This window comes from Chenopodium quinoa, unplaced genomic scaffold (genome assembly GCF_001683475.1).
Source record: "Chenopodium quinoa cultivar QQ74 unplaced genomic scaffold, ASM168347v1, whole genome shotgun sequence".
In the NCBI taxonomy this organism is placed as follows: Eukaryota; Viridiplantae; Streptophyta; class Magnoliopsida; order Caryophyllales; family Amaranthaceae; genus Chenopodium; species Chenopodium quinoa.
In genome coordinates this window covers 6,046,432-6,071,978 of record NW_018743212.1, presented here as the reverse complement: position 1 = coordinate 6,071,978, position 25,547 = coordinate 6,046,432, and the positions used below count along the sequence as shown (strand labels likewise).

The window sequence follows — 25,547 nt, the reverse complement described above, 5'->3', positions numbered from 1 at the left end:
AAATGACGCCGGCTAAGTCAGCCGCTGAGATCAAGAAAGAGCAGCTCGAACAAAAGCGAGCTCAACTTGCAACCCGGGCCAGCAGGGTAAGCACCGGCTGCCCCTATGCTGCCTGTATATCTTGCAAGTGACTTTGATACTGACTTGTTGATTGTCTTTTTCAGACGGGAAGCCAGAACATTCCCCGCTCCATTCGCCAGATGGTGAGGAGGTCGGGTGAGGAGCTTCCCCAACCGCCTTCACAGAGGCGCAGGCTCTCAAGCGGCCCTACACAAACATCAGCCGGTAGAACACCGGCTCCAGAAAGGCCCACGACCACAGGCAAAAGTCTGCAAAGTCTGGGCTTAGACTCTGAGCCGGCTAGGACTGGATCTAGGGAGCTTGCTCTTTCTACCCGGGTGCCAGCTATTGCATCCGGCTCAAATGCGGCCGGGGGTAGTGGCACCCCTCAGCCTGATGACAAGTTATGGACTCCGCTTTTGACCCCCCTGGCCTCTTGGGCCAGTTCGAGTCAAGTCTCATACTTCTCAGTCGGGGGACTCGGTCGGGAACCGGCTGAATGTAGGAGCCGTTTATTCCCAACACTTAACCGATATCTCTCATGATGCAGATACCACTTCTCGTTTGCTGGACATGCAAAACTATGCCAGGAGAATGATAAGGACCCTGACTAGGTCCGAGAGGGAGGCTGTGTCGGGTGTCAGCCAGGTCAACCTTGACCGGATTACCTCACTGCTGGCTGAGGTAAGTTACCGGATGTAGTAGTTTTGTGCAATCTGCTTATTTACCGGATGGGGTATTTTTGTGCAAGATTTTATAGCTGATGCCTTTTAGTTCAATTTTGCTAACTCCATTACCGGTTGATCTTGCAGGCGATGCTGAGGGTGGATGGGTTGAAAGCCCCCTAGCAGAAGAAGCAAGAGGAGGTAAGGGATGCCCAGAAACGGGCAGCTAAATTAATTGTTGTCTGTCAATACAACTCCCTAATGCTTGAAATCCACGCTAAAGCCCGGGAGATGAAACAGGAGGAACTCATCCACCAGCTGACGGCTGCTGCCGATACTGCCAATAAGACGGCTGCCGACCGACAGCTCCAGATCGACCAGCTCAAAACTGACATCCAAGCTCTGAAGGATGCGGAGAAGGAGAAAGCTGGGTTGAAGGACGAGGTCACCCGACTGGAGGGGGAGCTGGACAAAGCCAAAAATGATTTGGTTAAGTCCAAAAAGGAGGCTCTGGACCAGCTGGCAGCAGAGTAGACCCGGCTGGTCAACGAGAACGAGCGTGATTGCGAAACACACATGAAGATGGCATTGACCATGATCCACCCGGAGACCGACTACGCCTTCTTCGACTTGAGGTACAAATACGCAACAGAAGTATTTGATGCTCAAGTCCTCGGGCTTAAGCAGCCGGCGCCATTCGAGGAGTGGGCCGGCATTGGGGATGAACAAACTGAAGGAGAGGTGCCGGGTGAGGAAACTCAACCCCAGCAGACCCAAGACGTCCCTAATGCCGGTCAGGACCAGCAGCCGGAGCAGTAGCAACAGTAGGATATATTTTCTTTCCTCTTTTTTTTTTACCGGCCTGCGAGCCGTGAATTTCTGTATCACTTTCCCGGACGGGGGTCCGGTTAACATTTGAATTTAATATTTTAATATATGTATATACCGACGGTGTCGGTTTGCTTCGCATATTTTCAATTCTCTTCATTTTTTGCACTTTGCTTTGCATCAAATCATGTGATATGCCGGATGTGTGAGCCCTGCTTGCCCCTGGATGGTTGTTTGCTTACAGTTACCAACTCTAAGCAGGCAGTCGTCCATAAGCATCCGGACGGACGATTAGGCGATCCTTGACCGTTGTACAACAGGATTGATTAAAGTTAAATTTGCCGTGCGCAGGATCAATGCCTATGGTGGCATGCAGGCGGAATTGTGCCGGACGTATTCGCTTTAAATGGTATCCGGATACATACAAATATGTGGATTACTGCTTGTATCTCTTTTAAGCAATAACCAGGCACAAATATAGCTGTGACGCTTTTGTCAACGGCCGGCTGTATTACCTAGGGACAATAGCCGGTTGCAGTATATGACAAAGTATATCGGCTGTATTACTTTGGGGCAACAGCTAGTTTCAATTTTAAGATGATTTAGTGAAATTCGGGATAGAAGCGGAGTTCGGTTGTAGTGCTTTTGGGCAAAGCCGGCTGCTTAGCAAGATTTAAGTCACCGTCTGTATTGCCTTGGGGCAATAGCCGGATTTATCTTGTTTGCGATAGGCCATTCAAACGTACATGGGCTATCTTCAACCTAGACGGTTAAAGCCGTTTGAGAATATGACGCAAAGAACAATGTACCACCCGAAAGGGAGATGTTCTCTTCAACGAATTCACCCAGATGGGCGTCGCCGGATGCCTGTTTAAGGTTAAAGAAGGCGGTTTAAAACATTTTGGCTTTATGCCTTTAAACGACTAAGTTAGGTACTTAGCATTTTAACGTTTTGAGCAAATGCATGCCCAGTTGTGCATTGCACAGGGGACTTAAGAGGTGCCCGGTTGTGCATTGCACATGGGACTTTAAAAGGTGTCCGGTTGTGCATTGCACATGGGACTTTAAAAGGTGCCCGGTTGTGCATTACACATGGGAATTCATACAAAAAATTGAAATAAAGTATCCTTTTGTTCATTTACTATAGGATTATTTTGGATTTTAACACCTTACAAAAGGCTGAAAATGTTTTTTAACACCCCCCAAAAAAAAACTTTTATTTTAACACCTCCCAAAAATATAAAAGTTGGAAGTTAACACCAAAATCCATCTTCCGTTAACAGAACTGTTAGTGGGGCCCACCCCAACGGATATATTTTTAAAAGATCTGTATATAAGAACCATTCTTCCACGATTCTTGCACGATATATAAGAACCATTCTTGCACGATTCTCCCCTAATGAACGAAATCGTTGTTCTTATTGAATAGCAGCAGCGCATTGCATTGTTGCACGATACTTGAAACAATTCTTTCACGATTCTTCCACGATTTTTGAGAAGAGGAACAGATTGAAGCTGCTGAAACAGGTGAGTGCGGTCAATTGTTCGGTTGTTTGGTAATTATGGTTTAAATTCTCTTCAATTATTATTTGCAATTGTTTCGTACTCAGATTAATGGTTGGATTATGTTATGTACGCATCTAAATGCCCAATTGCGAAATTAGGGTTCGTCAGAAATTGAATTTGGGGCTTTTCGTATTATGAAATTAAAAATGAATTTTGTTGCTGTCAATGTTAATTCGTCAGTGTACAAATCTGTAAATGTGACTGTCGATCTAAAATTGATGCAGATTATGTCGTTTGTTAGCTCTTCCCCTCCTGAGGCCAGAAAATGTAAGTGTGGTGTGCCAATGGCCAAGCTCACTAGCTGGACAAGGGAGAATCCAGGCAGGAAGTTCATATCATGTAAGTTTTATGACCCAATAACAGAAACAAGGGGTTGCAAAGCTTTCGAATGGGTTGATCAACCTGATGGAACAGATTGGCAAACAGGGGTTATCAACAACCTGTTGTTGGATAAGAAGCTGCTAAAGGGTGAAGTTAATGAATTGAAAAGGGAAGTTGATGAAATCAGTGGCCAAAGGAGGTGCCTACTTAATGAAGTTGATAATTTGAAGATGAGATGCAAGGCCTTGAACGCTGACAGGAAGAGAATGAACAGGGAGTGCAATGAAGGGAAGGTGTCTTCAATCAGCTGTTTTGGTTGGGTGGGCATGGCCATTTGTATAGGTTTGTCAATGGGTGTAATTTTCCTAATGGCTAGGGGTGTGTAATAGTAAGCTGTATTAAGTAGTTATAATTTCTTGTAATGACTTGAAGTGTTATAAATATGTCTTTTAATCAACCTATTTATGCCTTGTCTAAGTTCCTATTTATGCCTTGTCTTTTAATCAACCTATTTAAACATGTGAAACATTAAAACATGGGAAATATGTGAAACACTAAGATAGTTCAAGTACAGGTTGACAAAAGAACCTTACTTCAACATGTTTCAATGGCAATCAAAGCCATGCAACCATTACAATTCAATATCTAATTGTTCAAATTTGTTAAGGGAAGCCACTAAAAAACTAGCAAGTTACATAACCAGTCATGAGTACATAATAAAAGTTTGAAATTGTTCAACAGACATAATGTTTGATATCCAGCATGAGTACATCACTGAGTAAGGTTGTTGAGGGATTGCAGCCTGGCCCTTGTTACAACACCTGTGGCTGTTGTAGGCTGACTTGAGGAAGACCTTGTCTTTCTTTTTGGTTGGCTTGAGGCAGGCTGACTTGAGGAAGGCTGAGCTGAGGATGGCTGACTAGAGGATGGCTGAGCTGAGGAATGCTTAGCTGAGGAAGACTGTGGCTGTGGGCGCTTGCTGAATGGCAGACAACCTTCTTGCTCTTGAGGAAACTTTTTGTTTCCTATGCTGTTTGGTCCAGCCCCAATTGCACTCTATGACATGCATATAAAAATAAAAAGTCAATGGAAAAGACACATACATATATAAAACAAAGGGGGAGTTGGTGTAATGCTTGTGTTACCTTTTTAGCAGCCCTAATCTCTTTCTTCTTCCTCTCCTCCACCATCCAAGGAGTGTTCAGTGGGGGTCTGCCTGCTGACTTTATCAGCTCTGTAGCTGGTGCAGCAGGTACTTTGCAAGTCTTGGCATAATGCCTATATCCCCCACAGTTGCTGCATTGCTTCTTCCTCTTGGTACTTGCCTGACCACCTGAAGAAGAACATTCTCCTGGCTCAAGCTTCCTTTTTTTGCTCTTTGGTCTCCCAGGTTGCACCTTAACAGAAGGGGGTAGTGGTTCCCTCATTCTGACTCTCTCCCAGTGCTTTGGGCCAGGCATTGGTTGGACAATTGGTTCATAAGCAGACCTGTATGTGTCCATGGTATAGTATGGGTCAACAACAGCCTCTATGTCACCCCTCATATCCAATATGCAGGCATAAGCATGAACACATGGAATGCCAGTGAGTTCCCAATGGTAACATGTGCAGGTCTCCTTGTCCAAATCAACCAACACCTGGTCATCCTTCAGCTGCACCTCAAATGTATTCCCTCTGGATGGCTGCACCACACAGGACCTAGCCACAAAGTCTATCCTCCCCAGAACATGCCTCACATATGGCACTAAGTTGTGTGTAATTGTTTTTGAATCCTCCCACTTTTCATTATTCCTGTTCATAATATACCTCCTCATCCATTCCATTTGGGTGAGGATAGGTTTATCTCTGGCAGGCCTAATGACTGCATTGAAAGTCTCACACATGTTGTTCAACAACATGTTGGACTTGCAGTTTGGTGTGAATGCATGTCTAGACCAATGGTGGGGAGGAATGTTGATTAAATACTCATATGCCTCTTCATCGAGGAATTTGATAGACTCCATGGCAATTTCATGCTCAAACTGACATATAAAAGCATACCAGAAATCACACCAAGCATATACAAGCTAACCAATATAAAAACACACCAACAGTCATATAAAAGCATAGGCTAGCTTCAACAATCAATAAACTTACAATGGTGGTGGCCCTAGCTGCTCTCCAAAACAGCTCCTTAAAGGTTGATCCAGTGAAGTTGAGCTTGAAGTTAGCCCAAATATGCCTCACACAAAACCTTTGCTCAGCTTTGGGAATAACATCAGCCATTGCTTTAATCAAACCCTACCAAATGCAGACAAAAGTATAATCATCAGTCAATCACATACATACACATGAAAACTTAGAAATTGAACCTAAATAGTTAAGAGGGAAACAGAAGCATTACCTTTTGCCTGTCAGACATGATGGTCAGCCCAGCTCCTTGATCATGTGTGAACATTGACATAAGGGATTCCAAGAACCAACCCCAAGTTTCCTGGTTTTCAATCTCCACTGTGGCCCAAGCTAGAGGAAACAAGTTGTTATTCCCATCCTTAGCAACTGCCACCAGAATTTGCCCAGGAAAGGCACCCTTGAGGTGACAACCATCCAACCCTATTAAAGGCCTACAACCCTTTGCAAATCCATCTCTCAATGGCCTTAAACAGATGAACATCCTCATGAACAATGGTGGCTCTGGCCTGTCAATACCATCAACAACAACATTGCACCCTGAACCAGGGTTGTACTTCATCACAGCTTTCCCATAATCCCACACCCTAGCATACTGCTCCCTAGCTGAACCAAATATCAGTAGTTTTGCCCTACACCTAGCTAGCCATGCCTTATAGTAACTCACATCAACTCCTAAATCATTCAAAATCCTAGCCCTAATCTCCTTAATTCTCCAACCAGGGTTACTCCTAAACTCTTCTAAATACCTCTCTGCTATGTATTCAGCAGTAAGCATCTTGTTCTTCTTTACTCTGAAGCAGGAATGGTCTAAATTCAAGGTTTTGATTTGCCAAGTTTGCTGCTTAACAAGTTTTGATGCAAACACCTTGAACTGACACTTTACCCCCCCCACACATGTACAAGCAGGCATTCTACAAGTGTAGCTATTGAACTCACAGCCACATCTATATCTACACTGAACTGTAATCCTTTTACTGTCATTATGCAAGTAGTAGAACTCATACCTGTTTTGAATGGCATGAAGTCTTAAGGCCCTCCTCAAGACTGAAGCATTACTGAATTTCTGATTTAACTTCAACTTGATTGGGTTGTCAAAGTCCACATCAGCATTAAACCAAGGAGCATAGTCCTGTTCCTCATCAGATCCACACAAACTCCTTGAATCATCTGAATCAGCATCACTTTCTGGATTCACCTTCGGTTTTCCAACATCCAAATCATTTGTCAACTCTACTCTCTTATCTTTGCCAACCCTGTCATCTACTGCACTCTCCAAACCTTTCCTAAGGCTCTTGTTCACTTTGGCCAAGATCTCCTTTGACCCTTCAATATACCATTCCTCATCCCCTTCATCAAATTCTTCTTCACCAGGTTCCCAATCTTGTCCCTCATCACTCAAATCTGAACTTGAATAACCAGATCCTTCACATCCATCATCCTTTTCTTCATCAAACCTCAACACTTTAGCATTAGCTGAGGCTTTCCTAGGTGGACTCTCCTCCCTTTGTTCAGTTTCTGTCTTCTTAAACCTAGGGCTCCTCCTAATAGTCGATGTATTTGAACTTTCTACCTTCTTATCCTTTTTTTTTGTCTTTGCAGGATTGGGTTGGGCCTCTTGTATGGGCTGACTAGGAGCTTCTGTTGTTACAAAAACCTCAACATACCCCTCTTCATTTACTGTCTCCAAAAGGCCCTTAACCTCTTCACTGTTAACTAGTTCCCTTTTCCCAGTGTTAAAGGTTTTCCCCTTCTGCCTATACCAACAGCTGTAATGCATAGGCACATCCATATCACCATTAACAAAACCATGAATTGCAGCTGTTCTAATCAAATGCACATCCAACTTAGATACTTGAACCTTCCTCTTCCAGTAACACCAACCACCACACCAACACAGCAGCTGCCTGTTTTTGGTTACTCTTTTAGGGACAAAAGCACCTCCCACTCTAAGGCAGATGTCAACCAAACTATCCTTGTCACCCATTATCTACCCACCAGTGAAAAACATATACAACATATTAAAAGCCATGTAACTATACATGCACAATACGAATAAACAAATCCATCACAGCCACACAAACAAACACATAAAAAAATTGAAAATAAACATATACAAGCCAATGTAGGTGCTCAGTAACATAAATTAATCAACAAACCACACTTGCTAGTTTAATTAACAATAAACCACCTTAATTAATCTCTACTTTCAATTACGAAATCCAATTAACCTAAGTCGCATAGTCAGTTACAGAAATTGATTTATCAAGGCTTTCCTACTGTGGTCCCAAAATTTACCCTAATTACCCAATTATTGCAAGGTTTACACCAATGAAGCACCAGTAATTGACGAAATTGCTATCAAAGGAGAGCAATTATACCTTATTTTCTGTGAATTTCAAGCGGCTTTCGCACTTTTGTAGTTGAAGAAGATGATGAAGAAACCCTCCTGAGCTTATCTTCTCCAACGTTGACACCACCCTACACTCCACTTCTCAGCCAAGATCTCCTTTGGTTCAAAAGCGAAATCAATGAAGGTTCAGAAAGAATTCAATGCAGAAGGTTGCTGCGAATTCAATGAAGAAAGAAGTTTCGTGTTTTGCTGGGTGAAAATTGAAGTTCAAGCCAATTTGTGGGACCCACGTTAAATTTCCGTGACGGAAATCGTTAACTGGTGTTAACTTCCAACTTTTATATTTTTGGGAGGTGTTAAAATAAAAGTTTTTTTTTTGGGGGGTGTTAAAAAACATTTTCAGCCTTTTGTAAGGTGTTAAAATCCAAAATATCCTTTACTATATTTACAAAAAATAATTACAATTTCCCTAGAAGTAGTACTTTTTCAAGTTGTCTACATTCCAGGTTCTGGCTAACTGCCTGCCGTCTGGTGTTTCCAGGTGGTAGGTGCCGCCTCTAACTTCTTCAAAAATCCGGTAGGGGCCTTCCCAATTGGGGGTTAGATTTCCTTGCTCATTTGCCCTACCGGTTGACTCCATTTTTCGTAGCACAAAGTCCCCCACTTTGAGGGGCCGCTTGTGTACTCTTCTGTTATAAGCCCTTGTCATTCTCAGACGGTATATCTCATGACGCAAGGCAGCGTTGCCCCTGCGTTCCGGGAGAGAATCCAATGCAAGACAAATGGCCTCCCAATTAGCCTCTTCGTCATAGAGCATGACTCGGAGTGTTGCCTCATAAAGCTCAATTGGCAAGACGGCTTCAGTGCCATATGTCATGAGAAACGGGGTTTCACCGGTTGCCCGCTTTTCAGTTGTTCTGATGGCCCAAAGGACGTGAGGTAACTCATCCTCCCAAAGTCCACCGGCTCTTTCAATCTTCTTTTTTATGCCGTCTAAGATGAGCTTGTTGAAGGCTTCAACTTGGCCGTTTACTTGGGGCCGACCAACAGATGCAAAACAATGTGAGATCCCCTTATCTCCCAACCAATTCTTGAGGGTAGGCGTTTCAAGTTGAGGGTCGTTGTCAAACACCATAGACATGGGAACCCCAAACCGGGTGATGATGTTCCTCCAAATGAAGGAGATGACATCCTTTGTCTTGATGCCTTTGACCGCCTCTGCCTCGACCCATTTGGTGAAGTAGTCTACAGCCACCATCATGTATATTCTGCCACATGTGGCAGGCGTATAAGGACCCAGGATGTCCATGCCCCATTTTGCAAATGGAACAGGGCTGTAGATAGCCGTAAGATCTGTTGCCGGACAGTGTAAGAGCCGACCAAATCTCTGGCACTTGTCACATTTCTTCACCAATTCCATGGCGTCTGCCTCAAGGGTGGGCCAAAAGTAACCTTGCCGCCTGGTCCTCTTTGCTAAAGACCTGTCGCCTATATGTGAGGCACAAAAGCCCGCATGCAGATCCTCTAGCACCTCTTTTCCCCTTTCTGGGGTAACACACTCTAGTAACGGCTGGAGGTAACCCTTTCTGAAGAGTTCTCCCTTGTACATTTCAAAGCTCGTTTTTTAAGCGTTGCCGCTTCTGAAGAGGCATCCGGTAAAGTGTCGTCTACCAAATAATCCCAAATGGGGTCCATCCAGGTAGAGCTTCGGTCAAGAATTCCAATGGGGTCATGCTCAATACTTCTTTGTTCCATGACCTCCCAGAAGACTGACCTAGGCGCATCACAAGTGGCGGATGAGGCCAATTTGGACAGAGCATCCGCCTGGTTATTTTCTGACCGGGGCACCTGACTTAAATGGAATTCGTCAAGTGTCGCCGCCTCATCTTTGACTGCCTGAAGGTATTTGATCATTGCCAGATGGGTGGCCTCATAGTCACCATTGAATTGGCTAACAATCAATTGAGAGTCTGAACAGGCGTCAACTTTACTTGCCCCTGTCGCCTTACACATGCGTATTCCGGCTAGCAGGGCTTCATACTCAGCTTCATTATTTGAAGCTTAAAACTTGAACCGTAGTGCATATTCATAAGTATCCCCTTCCGAAGATTTGCAAATTACGCCTGCACCACAGCCGTTCAAGGTAGAAGTTCCGTCTACGAACAACTTCCAAACCTGATCAGTATTCTCCGGCTGGGCCGGCCTAGTCATTTTAACAATGAACTCGACAAACGCCTGACCTTTCACTGCCCGCCTAGGTTCAAAATTTATCTCTAGGATTTGCATTTCAACAGCCCACTTGATCATTCTACCGGATGACTCTATGGTAGTCATTGGACGCTTGAGTGGCTGATCAGTATAAACAGTCATCGGATGAGCCAAGAAGTAAGGCTTCAACCGCTTGACTGCTTTGTAAAGAGCCAGCCCAAAATTTTCAATCATTGGGTATCGGAGCTCAGCATTCCTGAGTATATGGCTGATGAAATACACCGGGAGCTGCTTGCCGTCTCTCTCAGCAAGGAGAACGACACTGAGGGAGTGATCTGAGACAGCTAGGTACATGTAGAGAACCTCCTTAGGTAGGGGGCTCACTAGCCTTGGCAAAGAGTGCAAGTGTTGCTTCAGCCTCTGAAATGCCGCCTCAACTTCCTCTCCCCATTCAAATATAGACCTTTTCCTGATTGCTTGGAAGAAGTAAAGGCACTTGTCACCTGACCGGCTGAGGAATCTTCCTAATGCCGCCAGGCAACCTGTTAGCTTCTAGGCCTCCTTGACAATGCGAGGTGATTGCATGTTAATCACCGCCTGCACCTTTTCTGGATTGGCCTCTATGCCTCTTTGATCAATCAGAAATCCGAGAAACTTCCCAGACTCAACACCAAAGACACACTTCTTGGGATTAAGCATGACCTTATGCCGCCTGAGGGTGGTGAAGGTTTCTCGGAGGTCAGCTATGTGATCCGCCTGAAGCTTGGATTTGACTATCATGTCATCAATGTACGCCTCTACATTCCTTCCGATTTGATTGATGAAAACCGTGTTAATCATTCGTTGGAAGGTAGCAGGTGCATTTTTCAACCCAAACGGCATCACCGTGTAACAATACAACCCTGATCGGTGACGAAGGCCGTCTTTTCCTGATCCTTCTTCCATAGGGGAATCTGGTGGAAACCTGAGTAGGCGTCCATAAAACTCATCAAGGCATGGCCGTCTATAGAGTCGACCAGGCTGTCGATCTTTGGAAGGGGATAACTATCCTTCGGACATGCCTTGTTCAGATCTGTGTAATCTACACACATCCGCCAGGTACCATTCGGCTTCTTTACAAGGACAACATTTGCTACCCAATCCGGGTAGAAGCATTACCGAATGAACCCGGCATCCAGAAGCTTTGTGACTTCGGCGGATGCCGCTCTGAGACCTTTCCTCGCCATGATCCCTCTTCTTTTGCTTAACCGACTTTATTTTGAGATCAACAGCCAACTTGTGGACAGCTAGATCCGGGCTAACGCCTGGCATCTCTTCCACTTCAAAGGCAAAAATATCTTTGAATTCTCTCAAAAGCTGAAGCAAGTTTACCCCCAACTTTTCAAAAGCAACCGTCCCAACTTTGACTGTTCTGTCAGGGCGGCTGTCGTCCAGGACGACATCAACGCTCTCACCAGCCGGCTGTGGTCGGGAGTCATCCGACCTTTCCTCGGCTAGTGATTGCTATTTTGTTTTTCTGGCGGGGGCCAATTGGCCGCCTTTCGCTTTTTGTCGGCTGCCTTGGGAGCAGGCACGGCTTCTGAGTCTTCAAGGTCAGCAGGCTCCTCGTTATGACCGGTTGTAGTAACAGTCGGCCTGACGTCTGAGAGGTAACACTCCCTAGCCGTCTTCTGGTCCCCGCTTAGGGTACCTACTGATCCGTCATCTCTCTGAAACTTGATCATCATAAGAGAGGGGATGATGACGGCCTTGGACTCGTTGAGGGTGGGGCAGCCTAGAATAAGATTGTAGGCGGTCAATTCCTCGACCACCAAAAACTTGACGACCATGTGCCACCCTTTCCCTTTGCCTCCTAGCCGGATGGGTAGGTCAATACTCCCCACCGGATGCACTACCCCTCCCCCAAAGCCTACTAGGGGATGGGGGGCCTTGTGCATGCTGCTAGGTTTGTACTTGAGCTTTGTCAAGCACTGGTAGCTGATCAGGTCAAACGAGCTCCCGGTATCGATTAAGATCCAACCAACTCGTTGATTTGCAACTTTGCATTCTATGACAAGGGGGTCATCGTGAGGCCACCTGACCATGCCCCTATCCTTCTTAGAGATGAAGACCTCAGGGAAGGTGTCTTTCGACGCCTGAGCCTCATCTTCTGGGTTGAATAATTTCCGGATGTTATCCTTGGTACCCCGGATGGTAGGACCTCTGCTTGCGAAGCCACCTACTATAGTGAAGATATGATCTTCATCTGTTTCAGAGCTAGCAGCCGGTTTCTTAAACGGTTGCCCCCCGCCTGGTTTGGGGTTGCCTTTAGACTACACCAGATAGGACTCCAGAACCCCTTCATCAGCCAGATGGTCCAATAGTCGCCTGAGACTACAGCAACCATTGGTGTCATGGCCAACGTCCTCATGGAACTGACAGTACTTACTCTTGTCTCTGTTCTTAACAGAGCTCTTCATTGCAACCGGTTTTTCAAGGGTCAACCGGTCTTTTATCTCCACGAGGATGGAGGAGCAGTCTTTGTTGAACTCGTACTTGGGGACGTACGGTTCTAACTTCCTTTGCTTCTTCTGGGATGACTGACCTGGGCGGTCAGCTTCCTAGACTTCTTTTCTTTTCTTTTCTTCTTTTTTGGCCGGCTGTCTCTCCTGTTGGACCGCTTGGGTTCCGACGGATGCTTGATAGAGCAGAGCTCAGTTGTCTGTATATAGGCCTCCGCCTCCATCAGCGCCTCTTGGAGGGTGGCTACCCTCTTGCGGACCAGGTCAAATTTGAAAGCTGACCCATCCTTCATACCCTTGAAGAAGTCTGTTTATGCAACTTCGTCAGACAGCCCCTGAATCTGAATTCTCATCAGATTGAACCGCCTGACATAGGACCAAAGTCCCTCCTTGTCACCCTGCTGGATAGCCCCTAGGTCGAGACTTGTCTTTTTAGCAGGGATATTCATGGAAAAGTTGGACGCAAACAAGTATGCAAGCGTCTTAAAGTTATTGATGCACCCAACCGGCAAGTTGCCGAACCATCGCTGGGCTATGCCCTTCAATGTAGCCGGGAAGCATTTACACCAGGCGGCGTCATCCAACCCTTGTAGGTACATGAGGTTGGTGTATGCCATTAGGTGGTCTTCTTGGTTGGCGGTACCGTCGTAGGCACCAACCAACACATTCTTAACCTTGGCCGGCTATGCCGCCTCGGTTATCTCCCGGGAGAAAGCCGAAGGCTGTTCCCCAAGATTTAGCAGTCGGAGCTGTCAGTCCATGGGCTGGACCTGGTAGGCCGCTTAACCCCCAAAGGGTGCCGACTGCATGAATGGAGATCCATACGGGACGTATGGCTGTTGGGGCACATACGGGGCCTGCTGCTTGATTACATGAGGGCTAGTACGTGCAGACATACTGCATGAATGACTCCCCTGCTGCGTCTCTGAATTCTTCATTGAAGCATTTTGGAAGCTGTCTGAGTAGGTCGACGTTGAGGTCGACTGAGACATGCTCTGACTTCTCTTCTCCTGGATGAACAATCGGGTGTCAGAGAAAGTCTTCTTTGACCCATCCGACTGTGTATGCCGGATAGCCTTCCGTTGCCCCGATTCGAGGAAACGAAGTTTTGAGAGATCGATCAGGGGCCGATCCGTCCCCTTGGGTTTGGGATGCGGAGTAGGCACCCGGTCTTTGATTTGCTTCTTCCCGGAGGAAGAAGGCTTCTTTGTCGACTGACCCTTGCTGAAGCCAGCTGACTTCTTGATTATATTCTTGATTTCCCCCTTAAAACTAGTCATGAGGTTCATGAGTTCATCTCTGGTGACGGGGGCAGCACCCTCCGCCGCCTGAGGTTGTCCCACAGGCTTGCCGCCTGGGTTGCTGGGACCAAATTTGTCGTGACCCGTTCCCTTGTTTCCTTGGAACGGGTACGCCTAGAACGGAATGACCCGTCTGGGGCCATGTAGGTTTCGACATCGTAGTCGTCCCCACTGACACTCTCATGGTCCGTATGGACCTCAGGGTCAGCCGGAGGCCGGCTTCCCTCTGCATTCGGTACAACATCAGATGTCATCTCAGTAGTACTCTCCCCACAGACGGCGCCAAATGTTTTGGGTGTTTTTAGTCCCTCGGGAGAGTTACAATACGGAGTATGTGCGCCTGACTTTTGTACCTGCAAAACCACGAAACTCCGATTGGGTGGAGTTCCGCCTCTGACGATCGAGTTAGTATGAATTTCGGATGGGTAAACGTGCGGAAAGTAAATAGGTAATTCTCACTGATTCAGAGAGATTCCGCAATTAATATTACTCGGGTTTTGTGTATGTATTTATGAATACCCAATAAATGAGGAGGATTCCTCTATTTATAGCAGATGAGAATCTGCTCTCCCATTGGGGGTTCAATGCCATGTGGCATCCTCTGATAGGATCCTCTTGGGCCTGTAAGAAGGTGACACGTGTCAGGCCCTCATTGGGCCACGTGGCAGGGGTAATTTTTACCCCAAACAGAAACCACCATGTGGTGGTCGGCCAGCTTGGTGGCGGCTGGCATGCAGATCGGCGGGAGGTGAACGCCGACGATGATGTGGTTGGGTCGGCAGCAAGGTGGTGTCAACATGTGTGGGTGTCAAAGAGTCCAACCACAATCACCAAGTTATGTGTGGGTAATGCAAAGAGAAAGAAAAATATGAGGGAAAAAGAAAGAAAGAAAAGAAATAAGAGTACTTACTCCTAAAAATCTGATTTTTAACCTCCTTGTGTGGCAAATTTTATGGGGTTTTGGAGGATATTTATAGAGTAGAGAAGGAAGAGAGTATGGATGGGCTTAATAGATAAGTGGGCTTGAGTTATAGAATATTTTACCCACAAGGGTTCAAATAAAGGAATTGGGCTTAGTTAAATAAAATAAGGTAGGTTTAATAGCAACAATAAATCTTGGCTGCACTCTAGTGCAGCTAGAATAGCTGCACCACTGTCTATAAATGAACATATAGTAAAAAAAAATATGAACACGTTGTAGACACCTAAAAATGTATCCCCAAAACCAAACCTGATGATGAACAACCTTTCACTGCCATTATTGGTCGGGTCGAGTATGTAATCTCGGGAGTGCTTAAAACCCATATTCAGTTAAACATATTCAGTCAATAAATCAGTCAAACCATTTATTCAAACTCAGTCCAACTCATATCCTAGCCCAAACCCTTTTAATTCACTTCGTGTTATTTATTAATTAAGCTCGATTAATAAATAATAAAAACCCTACGCCTGAGATTAATCTGGAATAGCAGAAACGGCGCATAATATATCGCGTACTTAATTATTAAGTAAGGAATAAATGAAGACTATTTTTAGGAAAACATGTGCACCGTGTCACGGCAGACACACCGCGTCACGGTATTCCGCGTCGTTTTGCGGTATATTGCACCGTGTCACGGTATTTAGCGCTGTGTCACGGCATTTTTCTAGGGTTTCTCCGCGGCGCCTTTTCTTCTAGGGTTCCGTGCTTCACCCCTCACATTTTCTCTATAAATACGAACCTAATTTCTCCAGTTTCGGGGACCAAAAAATCATTCTCTTTCTCCCTGCACCAACAATCATTCTCTTCTCTCTTTAGCCTAAACACTAGCCACCCTACTATCTTATAATACTCCCCTTAAGCACTCCCCAGAATCCGTACTTTACCTGTAGTTCTACACTTAAACCAAGGCGTGAAAGGTAGAACTGTTTGAGGGTTTGGACCAAATCAACTCTACTTTTCATTTAATTTAATTCAATTTGATTTATTTTTATTAAAGTTACTAACATTTTATTCATAATGTAGCAATTCAAGGAAACGCGAATCGTAAGTAGTTAATTAACTTAATTACTCTTTGGACCAAATTAACTCTAATTTTCATTTAATTTAATTCAATTCACTAGTAGAAAATAGGTAATGGGAAGCCACTAATTGGAAGCGGTTATTGGAATCCGCTTCCAATTTCATACAAAAACCCAGGAAAAAAAAACAAGAGGAGAATTGGAAGCGGTTTGGTTTGAACCGCTTCTAAATACTGTAATTAGAAGCGGTTTGGGGGTAAACCGCTCCCCATTCCCCAAAAAAAACACGGATCTCTCTCAGCTCCCTTATTTCTTCTCTCTCCTCTCTCCCCTTATATCTCACGCCCCTTCTTCTTCTCTCTCCTCTCCCCCTTTTCTCACGCCCCTTCTTCTTCTCTCTCCTCTCTCCCCTTATTTCTCACGCGTCACGCCTCTTCTTCCGTCATTTCTCACTCCTCTCCTCTCTCCATCTCCTTCGTTCTCTTTCTTCTTTCCTTCTCCTTTCTTAAGCCTCCCTTTGTTTTCTCTCTCCTCTTATCACCGGCAAAAATCCGAGGAAAAAACGAGCAAAATCCGAGCAGGTTAGTGTTGTAGATCTCGATTTTTTTTCTTTTGTTTTCAATTTAGTTTTTTTTAATATATTTAAATTTTTGGTTTTTTGGTGGTTGTTAGTGGTTTTAGGGTTGTGGTGGTGGGCTGGTTTGGGTATTCGGTGGTTAGGATGGGTTTGGATTGTGGGTTAGGGTGGGTGGAGTTGGTGGGTTCAGGGTATGGTTATGGGTGGGGGTGGCGTAGTGGTGGACAGAGGTGGAGGTGAGAAAGGGCGTGGATGCAGGCTGGGGGTGGCGTAGTGGTGGACAGGGGTGGAGGTGGGAAAGTCGTGGATGCAGGATGGGGGTTTTGGGGTTTTCTGGGTTCTGGGAAAAATCAAGCAATTTCAATTTAATTTATTCATGTTTTTTTATTAATTTGTTCATGTTTTTCTGGATAAAAATGTTCATGTTTTTTTATTAATTTGTTGTCCGGGTATTTCAATTTAATTTTAATTTTTGTTGGATGCGAGGTGGCGTCGGTTGCCGTGGTGGGCTGCTGGCGTCAGTTGCGGTGGTGGGCTGCTGGCTTTTGTTAAATGTGTTAATTACTGGCGTCGGCTGGTGGCTTTGACTGCGGTGGTGGCAGAATAGGGTGGTGGTGATTTTGGTTGTAACTTTTTTTTGGTGGTGAATTATAATGTAATAATATTACAATTAATTATTAATGGAAATATAAATTTTTTATACATATGTTTTATATTTTGTGTGTTAATTTCTGTTAATTGCTCAAAAAAAATCTGTTAATTTTTTTATTTTATTTTTTAAGTTCACAATAGGCAGCGGTTCAGCATATAATCGCTTCCCATTTAAAGAGACAATGGGAAGCCCCCTAATGGCAAGCGGTTCAAAAACCGCTTCCAATTATGGTTTTGAACCGCTTCCAATTAACTATTTTCTACTAGTGATTTGATTTATTTTTTATTGAAGTTACTAACATTTTATTCATAATGTAGCAATTCAAGGAAATGCGAAACGTGAGTAGGAAATTCACTTAATTACTCTTTTTATTATTCTTGTTACTAGTATCATGATTAGGTTTATCAGTATTTGATTTGGCTAACGTTATTATGGTTAAATTGCTTCCAATATTGATGTTATTCTATTATATTTATTGATCACCATATTGCATGTTTAAAGGGAATATGTAATTGAATATCACGCCTAATAAGATAATTTGGATGCTTTTTAATCTTGTTGTTTAATCGAAGTGATCACGATATTTTAGAATTATATGTTGCATTAACATTAAACTAATTTAGCTTAATATTAGTTTGGAGCAAATTGAATCTTTGTTTGCATGCTTTTGAGATTGCAAGAATCACTTTTCACAAAAAGAATCGAGTAGAGGCCAATACGGGCGAATGTGACTCCATGACTCACTTTGTACCATCATCCTCGATCCTCCTTTCGTGGTTCCGAACCATATGGAGTTAGTAATCTCATGGATTGTGAATGGGGTGTAACCTTCACAGGTCAATCATTGTTGCCTATCGTTGTCCCTTATTCGTTGTTGCCTTAAATGATCCGTGAACGGTTTACAAGTTCCTTACAAACTTGTTGGCGGCTCCCTACTTTCCTTGTCCCTAATCGTATTATGTCAATTCCCACTTCCTATGAGTGTCAAGCATATTCAAAACATGCTAAAAGTAGGCGCGCTTCGAATGACGCCTACACATGTAAAAATAAATGAAAATTCAGTAATAAAAAATGAACAAATAAAAAAATGAACATTTAGTACTTAAAAAGTGAACATGTTAAAAAAAATGATAATTTAGTGTTAAAAATAAACATGATAACCATAAAAAGGCTGGGCCACAACCTTATAAATGAACATTTTGTGTAAAAATAATTATAAACACGTAAAAAAAAAAATAAAAAAAAAACATTAATAAAAAAAATGAACATGTCAAAAATAATTATGAACATTAGTATATTAAAAGTGAACATTTATCATACAATAATAGAATAGCTGGACCATACCTAATAAAATGAACATTTCATAAAAATATATGAACATATTAAAGAAAATGAACATTTAGTATAAAAAAAAAATGAACACGTGAAAAAAAAAATTATGAACATTTAGTATATTAAAAATGAAAATGATTTTCTTATATTCATATAAATTCAAACTCATTGTATAGAATTATTAACGAAAAATAAGGATAAAATAAATCGTTAAAATATATTCAGTTTTTATGTAATAAATGTTTATTTTTATTGTACTAAATGTTCAATTTAATTTTAAAGTACATCGTGTTCATTTTTTTTAAAAGAAATTATACACAAATTTTAGCAACTCAATTAAAAAAATTGAAATTCATAATAACAAACAAATTAAAGATGCAGCAACTCAATAATTCATCACAAAAGCTCATTAATTAAATTAATATTCATAAAAAACGCAAAAATTCAATTGAAATAGTCTAACTCACTAGATTCATCAAAAAGTCAATTAAAATTCATCAAATTCCTCAAATTGAAATTCACCAATTATAAAATCAGAAAAATCAATTACAAATTCAACCCAAATCTAACCTAATTAAAAATAATTAAAAATCAAAAACACAAAAACTAACCTACGTTGATGATCTCTTTTGAATAACAACCAAGTCCATAATAGTGTAGAAAACAAAGGAAAAAGAAAATGGTGACGATCGCGACGAAAATGATGGAGAATGCTACAATGGTGAGGAATTGGAGAATATCCAAAGTAAGAGGACAAAGAAGTTTAAATATTGAAGGAAAGTGAGGTAAGAAAGAAAATTTACTTATAAGGAAAGGAAAGGAAAAAAAAAGAGGAGAGAGAAAATTAATGGAGGTAATAAGGAAGAAGAAGAGAAACAGGTATATAAGGAACGGAGAAAAAACATATGTTCATTTTTGAAGTACTATATGTTCATATATATATATATATATATATATATATATATATATATATATATATATATATATATATATATATATATAGTTTTTGCAGCTAGCTTAGCTGCACAAGTGTGTAGCTAAGAATTAGTGCAATAGCAATATGTAGGAATTGTTTACATACGATATTTTAAATAAGCCCAAATAATTGATAAACGTTTAGCCCAAAATATATTTTATTTTTATAAAACTTTATAACTAAAATACTTTAGCCATTTAAAATATTTAATTAAAATAATTGAGTCCTTAAAAATATATTTTATAAATATTTATAAAGGAAATTTTGACTTTTGGTACCACAAAAACACTCGGGTTTCATTTTTGCTACCGCTCAAATTTTTTTTTTTTATTTTATTTTACTACCACATAAAAACACATTTGTTAAAATTTGGTACCACTTAACGGAATTACTTAAAATTCCGTTAAGTATATTAAAAAAAAAAAAAAAAAAAAAGAAACCACCCAGCCACCCTCAACGCAACCTACCCCCTCCCTTATCCTTTCCTCGTTGCCCCAACTCCCACCCCGAAATCGGAAACAACCTCCCTCCCCATCCCCACCACCCGAATCAACCCCCCTCCCCTTCCCCCACCCTGAATCGACCCCCCTCCCCTTCCTTTCGCGAAAAACCCTAGAAAAATCGATTTGGGGGTTTTTGTTTAACAAATGTATTTGCGCAGTTCTTGATCCCAAATGATAGTGTGTTGCATTGTGAACATTATGGTACTAATTTTGTGCGTTTTGGTGAAGAAATGAACATGTTACCCCTTTCCTTAAGCTTTGTGCGTGAGTATCAATGGATTTAAAGGTCGCCGGCGTAGGTGGGGGAAAGGGTTTGGGGTGGGGTCGCCGGCGTTGGCCCAAGCTATGGCCGCTGCCGGCAGGGGGGAGGGGGGTGGCTGGCTGACGAGATGGGGCTGGTGGGCAGTTGAGGGTGGTGAGGTTGCAAAGGTGGAGGAAAGGGAGGGGGGAGGGTGGCTGGGTTTTTTTTTTAAAAAAAAATTATTTTTTTTTAATAAACTTAACGGAATCTTAACCCATTCCGTTAAGTGGTAGCAAATTTTAACAAATGTGCTTTTATGTAATAATAAAATAAAAAAATAAAAATTTGAGCGGTAGCAAAAATGAAACCCATGTGTTTTTGTGGTACCAAAAGTCAAGATTTCCATTTATAAAATACATAAAAATACGGGTATAACACCAACTCCATCAAGGTTGCTTTGTTTGCTATGCTATATAACCGTATGAATGGAATTCAATTTATCATACAAATTTATGTAGAACTTTATTTTCTTATCATTATCATTATCATTATGAATTACGAATTACGGACTTATCAAACGGACCGTAACGTGTTGATGGACATATATTGTTACTTTATTGAGAAAATTAGAACCTTGTCCCTTTTCTTCAAGGATTCTAGCTACACTCCCACCGCTTAATTTTGGATGAACTATCTAAATATTCAGTGACTTCCACCTCAATCCTACTTCCAAGTGGAGATGGAAAATCTATCAATTTGTTTCAACTTCGTCCAACTGATTGTTATGACACTTGCTGAATAAGGCGGTGTTTGTTTGACATGGAAATTTATTTTCCACATAAATTTGTATTTGATAGGAATTAAAAATCTATCTTAAATTTTTAGAAATTACATGAAGTTATTTGGTTGATATAAAAGACGTTGCAAATCATGGAAATTTTGACTCATTAAGAGGTATTGGGTAATTAACGTTCCATGTTTTGTGGGAAGTTCACGATTCCCATGAATTTGCAATTCTCACATTTACACTTTTATTGTCAACCAAACAACTCATCCATTTTTAAATTTCCATGATTTTCCACTTCCCCCATTTTCTTTTTGCAACCAAACAATCCCTAAATTGTCGAAAGGGGAGTAGATTGCAGAGGTTGACCACCCAAAAAAGTTGATTTTTTTTTCGATTTACACTCTTGATCATCTGTAAGCTTTTACACAATTTCTTATACAAGTATGTAGTTAGTCACATGATGTGACCACTTCACATATAAGATAATTAATTAAATAATAAGAGTTGTGATAAATTGATGATGAAAAAATGAGATTACCTTGACGTATGTGCGTTAGTCAAATGAGAATATGGAGTTACTGTACTCTTTTAAACAAATGGAATTATTATTTCATTAGGGTTACTTGAACGAACATATGGGGTTACTTAGTTTTTAATTACTTGATATTACTCGTATAATGAATTAGAGTTACTTTTATAGACAAAAGAGGTTACTCTTACGAATAATTAAGATACTTATTCAATTAAATAAATATTCTAGTTATTAACCTGTTAACTAGAATATACTTAGCATATATTCTATATGTATCATACTCAAACTTTGTATTCTTATCGTAGTGCTAGCTGCTTAGTTAGGCTTTAACTGCTTGGTTAGCTTAGTTCTTGTTTAGTTCAACTTATTTTTATTTATTTCAGAAAAAATAAGTTCAGATTAGATTTGAAAAAATAAGTTCATATCAAAAAAAATAAGTTCAGATCCGATCATTGTTTTACGTGCGATTTTTCATTGCTAAATATCTTTAATTACAAAATGATGAAAAGAAATTATGAAATTTACATACGAAGTATTAATAAAATAAACAATAATACGATTCTAACAAGATCCCACTTGATATATTTCTTCCTTATAGTTTATTATACACATAAGGTCAAAGTTTGGTCAAATCAGACAATCAGTGTATTCTTATCGTAGTGCTAGCTGCTTAGTTAGGCTTTAACTGCTTAGTTAGCTTAGGTCTTATTTAGTTCAACTTATTTTTACTTATTTCAGAAAAAATAAGTTCAGATCAGATTTGAAAAAATAAGTTTATATCAGAAAAAATAAGTTCAGATCCGATCATTGTTTTACGTGCGATTTTTCATCGCTAAATATCTTTAATTACGTAATGAAAAAAAGAAATTATGAAATTTACATAAATAATACGATTCTAACAAGATCCCACTTAATATATTTCTTCTTTATAGTTTATTATACACATAAGATCAAAGTTTGGTCAAATCAGACAATCAGATTAGATCAGATCATATCATTTAAGCAAAAATAAGGTGAAATACACAACCCCTTAGTCAATATTTATCCCACTTGTTAAGGGATACGGTTAGGAGATTCTCTGCCTAACATCCTAGCTTGTATTGTGTATATATTCTTGTTTTGATAATATAATCCTCACGGAATTGATTTCCTTCATGGTATCAGATACACAATTAATTTCCTTCAAAATCAATGTGGTCACACTGTCCGCTAGCCACATAAAAAAATTATCATGATTTTTAAAGTTTTGTTTTCAATGAGTATTATTTATCAATGTCATCTTTTCAACTTATTCTACCTTACTTGAGATAAAACTAGTTAAAAAAAATTTAATTATTATAAAATAAAATTACTTCTAGAAAATAGGCGATCTTCGACGGGAATACCTCGTTTCCGTCGGAAAACACGTTTCTGACAGAATTTTGTTGGAAAATGGTCATTGAAAACGTATTTGTCGAAAAAAACGACCTTTTTTGGCAGAATTTCCGCCGGAACCTGTTTTTCGACGGAATTTCGGTCGTCGGACAAGATTTCTCCGGCCCGAAAAGTCCGTCGGAAAATCTTACCAAAAAAAAAAAAAAACACCCGACCACCACCCCCCCCCCACCCCACACCAACCCCCAACCTCATACTAGTCCCCCAACCCACACCATAGCCACCACCAGCTAAGGATGGCAACAGGTCGGATCTGGACCGGATCCGACTGGATCCAGATCCGTTTTTGTACCCAGGATCTAGATCTGATTCGGATCCGTCGAGTGTGATAAAAGGGGACCCATATCCATATCCGTTGGATCCTACAGATCCGGGTCCAAAACTGATCCTAAACGGATCTTGCCCATTTCACCTATTTTAATACTACCTCCGTTTTTTTTAGTTGACACGGTGTCACTTTAGCACTATTTACACACTTCTCTTTGACTGTGTTTTGTGCTTTATACATAATAAAAAATATAGTCATGTGAGATTTTGTTAGATTCGTCACGATATATATTTTCAAAATATCAATTTTTTATAATTTTTGCTTATGGATAATTAAAGACATTAATCGTTGAAATTATGTATTGACAAACGTGACTAAAGAAACGTGTCAACTAAAAAGAAACGTAGGAAGTAACAAACTAAGTGTGTTAAAAATATATATATAACAAGCTAAGTTAAAGTAACAACAAACCGCAAGTTATAGTAAACAATTACACTAAGATTAAGTCATTAAGTTACATATTAAAATGAAGAAATAAAAAAATAAAAATAAAAAACGAAAACAAAACATGCGAATTGTGAATCGGTAGCACTAAAGGAAATAGTATGAACAGTAATGAAACTAAAAGACTCATTGTAACATATTGTGGATTGGGCCTAAGTTTAAAAAAAAAATTAAAAAAAAAGGGTAAACGGATCTGGATACAGGTATTTTTAGTTAGACCTGTATCCAAATTCGTTTTATAGCTTCGGATCCGGATCCGGATCCGGTCTGACTCGGATCCGTCGGATCCAAAATTTTAAGATCCATATCCATGAAAACGGATATGAATCCACGGAATTAAGTCGGGTACGGATCCATTGCCATCCCTACCACTAGCCTCCAACCCACACCATGGTCCACGGCCACACCAGGCCCCACCACAACCAACATACAACCACCGTCAACCATTAAAAAATAAATAAAAAATAAAAAAAAAGTATAACTAAATATGCATTTAGCCAAAAAAATTCGAAAAGTACCAAAAAAATTCGAAAATTACCTAAAAAAAATAGAAACCAATAGATCTACACATGAAATTCGAATCTAAGTAAAAAAAAACTGAAAATTAACCAAAAAAAATTATAAGTAAATATACAATTATCTAATAAAAATTTTAAACTAACATTACAATTACATCAAAAATTAACTACAATCAGAAATATTGAAAAAAATTAAACAATAATCTAACCTAAATTAAACCAGATCTGCAATTATAATAAAAATAAATTTTTTTTTAAAAAAAAAAAAAAAAAAAAAAAAAAAAAAAAAAAAAAAACCTTGAGTGGGCGGCTGAACTCGACGGTGGCTTGTGTAAATCTTCTCCAACATCGACGGTGGTTCCCCATCATGGACCATCACCCAAAGTGTGGTCGGTTATTGTTGTTTGTGGTGGTGGAGAGAGAAAAAGAAGATGGTGGCGGTGGAGAGAAAAAGAGGAGAAGGTGGTGGTGGTGGCGATGGTGGTGGAGAGAGAAAGAAGAGAAGGTGGTGGTGGTGGCGGTGGAGAAATAAAGAGGGAGATCAGAGAAAGATTGAAAGGGGGTGAGAAAGAAGATAGAGAAATGGTAAAAAGAGAGAGAGTGAAAGGGTAAGAAAAGGGGGACGAACCGAGTATTTTAGGGATTTTTTTCTAATTATATTCTAACGGAATATAAATCTGTCGGAAATGGTAATTTACGACGGAAAAATCCGTCGAAAAGTACATATATTCCGATGGATTTATATTCCATCGGAACATTTCCGACAAAATTGTTGAATTCGTCGGAAATATCCGACGAAATATAAATCCATCGGAAATTTTGATTTTTCCGACGGAATCACGTGTACGTTGAAAATAGGTTGTTTTCTTGTAGTGAATGTGCCTAAATTGGGACAAACAAATAAGGAAAAATGAGGCAATTTGACTTTGACAATTAAATCGATTTTAACTAATAACAATAACAAAATTAATTGCGAGTAACAAGATTGAATATTCCTTCTCTCTCAACCACACGAATAGGTAGTTAGGCTTAGAATTTTATCCCTATCTATTAAAAAGTTCAAGCAAATTAACTTTTATGTATAGTGTGCAGACATTTATACCCAAAAAAATATTTGTTTACTTATTTGCCCTCATTAATGTTAACTGTATCTTTTTTTAACTCTTAAAAATAGTGTGCGGACCATTTATACTCTAAAATTTTTTATTTACATTTCTTCCTCATATTGTTGCCAACAAATAAATTGGTGA

The 25,547-nt window shown here is 40.7% G+C and overlaps 2 protein-coding genes across 2 annotated transcripts; one reads left to right on the top strand and one right to left on the bottom strand.

Moving 5' to 3' along the window:
• Positions 1-2,963: 2,963 nt before the first annotated feature.
• On the top strand, positions 2,964-3,897 carry LOC110734549. The gene is made up of 2 exons (XM_021914720.1): positions 2,964-3,080; positions 3,344-3,897. Exon 2 carries the CDS (start codon positions 3,347-3,349, stop codon positions 3,824-3,826), a length of 480 nt encoding a protein of 159 aa, XP_021770412.1. The 5' UTR covers positions 2,964-3,080; positions 3,344-3,346; the 3' UTR covers positions 3,827-3,897.
• A 132-nt stretch (positions 3,898-4,029) lies between these two features.
• On the bottom strand, positions 4,030-7,930 carry LOC110734548. Its single transcript, XM_021914719.1, has 4 exons — positions 5,824-7,930; positions 5,577-5,720; positions 4,586-5,461; positions 4,030-4,496 (listed from the first exon to the last, which is right to left on the bottom strand). Exons 1-4 carry the CDS (start codon positions 7,594-7,596, stop codon positions 4,212-4,214), a joined length of 3,078 nt encoding a protein of 1,025 aa, XP_021770411.1. The 5' UTR covers positions 7,597-7,930; the 3' UTR covers positions 4,030-4,211.
• Between the last annotated feature and the right edge of the window lie 17,617 nt (positions 7,931-25,547).

Bases quoted from the DNA above. Each gene is read 5' to 3' on its own strand.
- LOC110734549 (XM_021914720.1), top strand. From the start codon at position 3,347: ATGTCGTTTGTTAGCTCTTCCCCTCCTGAGGCCAGAAAATGTAAGTGT.
- LOC110734548 (XM_021914719.1), bottom strand. From the start codon at position 7,596: ATGGGTGACAAGGATAGTTTGGTTGACATCTGCCTTAGAGTGGGAGGT. The intron at 5,721-5,823 runs GTAATGCTTCTG...TGCATTTGGTAG, and splicing joins TCATGTCTGACAGGCAAAAG to GGTTTGATTAAAGCAATGGC. The intron at 5,462-5,576 runs GTAAGTTTATTG...TTTATATGTCAG, and splicing joins CAGCTAGGGCCACCACCATT to TTTGAGCATGAAATTGCCAT.